At 53.9% G+C, this 2,724-nt stretch overlaps 1 protein-coding gene across 1 annotated transcript; it reads left to right on the top strand.

Moving 5' to 3' along the window:
* On the top strand, nt 1-1,030 carry EAH_00014760 (50S ribosomal protein L12, putative; the record flags this gene model as incomplete). Its single annotated transcript, XM_013394211.1, has 2 exons — nt 1-74; nt 355-1,030. The coding sequence occupies 2 exons, from the start codon at nt 1-3 to the stop codon at nt 1,028-1,030; spliced, it is 750 nt and encodes a 249-aa protein (XP_013249665.1).
* Nucleotides 1,031-2,724: the final 1,694 nt, after the last annotated feature.

The following is a 2,724-nucleotide window of genomic DNA, read 5'->3' as shown; positions in this document are numbered from 1 at the left end:
ATGTTGAATATTGTTTCCAGGAAGAGCTGGGGATTAGTTCCACTGCACCTTCAGTTGCTGTCATCAGCGACGGAGTGGGCTCAGCTCATGACGGCATCTCCGCCCGGCGCAGCAACCGTCTCCACAGAAGCACAAACCCTAAACACCAGCTTCTTGACGCTAGATGTATGAAGCCACATATTTCCTGGAGCGTGTACCTCCCTGTTCTCCCCATTCGTGGCATCGTCAGTCACCCTCGGGGGCCCCCAAAGGCCAAGGGGCCCCCATGTCGCTCCCGATATCGCGGCCGGAACAGCAGCGCCGGCGTCTGCTGTTGCTGCTTGTGCTGAGCTTCATCTTATGTGTTTGCTCCAGCTGCCTGTGCTTCACGCCAAGACGCCTTCACACCAGGAGGGCCCCACACGGGGGGGGCACGGCGGAGCCCCGCTGTGTTGCACGTGCAGGAGCCGGCGCCTCAACAGCGATATCTCGTCCTCCATCGTTCTTGACGGCTCATCACCGCTGCCTCTCTCTAATGAGCAGCACTTCTTCTCGTCCCGTGTCATCAGTCAGTGCGGGTGGCCCCCAGGCGGGAGGGGGAGGAGATGGCCCTCAGCCTTCGATAAGTCCCCGGGTGCAAGCTGTGCTAGACCAACTGCAACAGCTCACTCTTCTTGAAGTGTCTCAGTTGGTGCGGCAGTTAGAGATGGTCTTTGGAGTCTCTGCTGCATCTGCGCTCGGTCCGGGAGCAGCAGCAACACCAGCGGAAGCGCCGGCTGGTTGTCAGAGTGCAGGGGTTTCAGGGGGCTCAGATTCGCCTGATACCCCTGAAAAGACTGAATTTAGGGTAGTGGTGAAGGCTGTGCCCACTGCTAGTCGCATTTCTGTGATCAAGACACTGCGAAGTGTACGCGGAGATTTAGGACTGAAGGAGGCAAAGAACTTTATCGACTCTCTACCCAAAGACGTAACCGAAAACGTCAGCAAAGTTGAAGCACAGAAGATCTTCGACGCCCTTAAAGCGGCTGGAGCTGAGGTGGAAATGGTTTAAACTTAGTATCCTGTGGAGTTTCTCTTTATTGCCCGAGCCGCGCGTTCCCTCGGTTGTGGGTACCCCATCTTTTGCACCGAAAATCCCCCATCTCCACTGCGTACGGGCATTCGTCTAGCAGGCACGCGATCATGCCTCTCTCAGGATAGGGGAGGCCTGGTACGAGGAACGGCATCAACGACTGTCGGAAGTGCATTTGCACTTCCGAAGACCTTCGACGCCCGTAAAGCGGCTGGAGCCGAGGTGGAAATGGTTTAAACTTAGTGTCCTGTGGAATTTCTGTTTATTGATCCCCCTTAGTGGGATCGGGTAAACGGTAAACGGCACAGAGGGCCTGTGGCAGGTCCTTCCATTACCCTGGAAAAAGCATTTCATGCGTTTGTGTCTCTGAACAGTTTGCGGAGGCTGTGCTGCCGAAGGGACCTCTAGGGGTCCCCGAACTCATTATTTGTGTCTCCAGGAAAGCCCCACTCAGTTGCACTGCCCACTGCTCGGCTTGAGCAGGGGGACCTCGTGCAGTCCTATCGGGCCTTGTAGAGCATGAATCAAGTGGAGGGACGACGCCTCACGAACACTTTTAGCTTTGAGAAGGTTGGTCCGTTGCCCTCATGCTTAGGACAAGAATAACCACCGAGCACAGTGAAGTCCCTTAGAAGGGCCCAAGTCTTGCGCCACCCGAAATTTAAACCCTTTGCACGGCAATTGAAACTACGGCGCGTTCTGCTCAAGTGGGCGCCGAGCCTGCCGATGTCGCAGTTTTTTGTGGAGTGATTTTGTTCCCACCGTTTTCTGCTGCCCAGAGGGGCCGACTGCATCGAATGCCCTATTAAAAGAGTAAGTTTGTTGTTGCGGGGAGGCAATTGCTGCGCCTTTGGCCGTGAAGGAGCTATATACTTGACCAAGTAGTTCGTAGAGGCAAAAAACCTGCGAAATCCCTTTACAATGGCATCTACGGATTCCCCGCAGGGCACGCTTTATAGGAAGGCTGCATTTGGGCACAAATGCACTCTTTATTGCTCATGATGGGAGCTAACTGATTTTGAATTCGAGAAACTGCGCCTCGCCACATAAGAGCCAGAAGGCTTCCCGAGGCACCCACTTTTTTGTGTCTAAGAAGTCGAAGTTTTTCATAAGGGGAAGGGGAGGAAGGCAGGCTTCATTGTTACGTGATCTCGATGAAGGGGGGCCACCGGCGGAGCGAGGTCGCTAAGTGCCCAGCCATGGGGTCTCCATACAAAGATTGGAGAAAGGATACCCTCAAAAGTAAAGAAACAGTTACATATCCCAGTTACATAGTTACATATCCTGTGCGCACTGATTTTGAGAACTGGAGTTCCGTCGTCAGCTGTAGCCCAAGGGTCGGGAGTGTTGTTGCAGGTAGCCAGCCCCCAGCTGTGTCGGCGGTTTGTTATGCATGAGTTTCCCAACTGAGATTCATGCTGCATTTCAACAGTCTGAGGGGATAATAAACCACTTCAATCAGTGTTTTTTCACCACACATGGCTCCACACCAGGAGAATGCATATCCCTAACACTGTACTGCTGCAACGTTAGACAAACGGTCAACCCTTATCGTAGACCGAAGCAGGCCGGCCTTCGACGGGCTCCTCTTCTGCAGCACTATCCTTATGCCGCGAAGGGTTTGAGGAGCCCAGCCAAAGTAACCAACTTTGAGGAGAAGCACACCGCTATCG

The sequence above is a fragment of the Eimeria acervulina genome, genomic scaffold, assembly GCF_000499425.1.
Source record: "Eimeria acervulina Houghton genomic scaffold, Eah_scaff87, whole genome shotgun sequence".
Taxonomy (NCBI): domain Eukaryota; phylum Apicomplexa; class Conoidasida; order Eucoccidiorida; family Eimeriidae; genus Eimeria; species Eimeria acervulina.
Note: the sequence above shows the minus strand (reverse complement) of the source record. Positions and strands in the feature narration are given on the sequence as shown.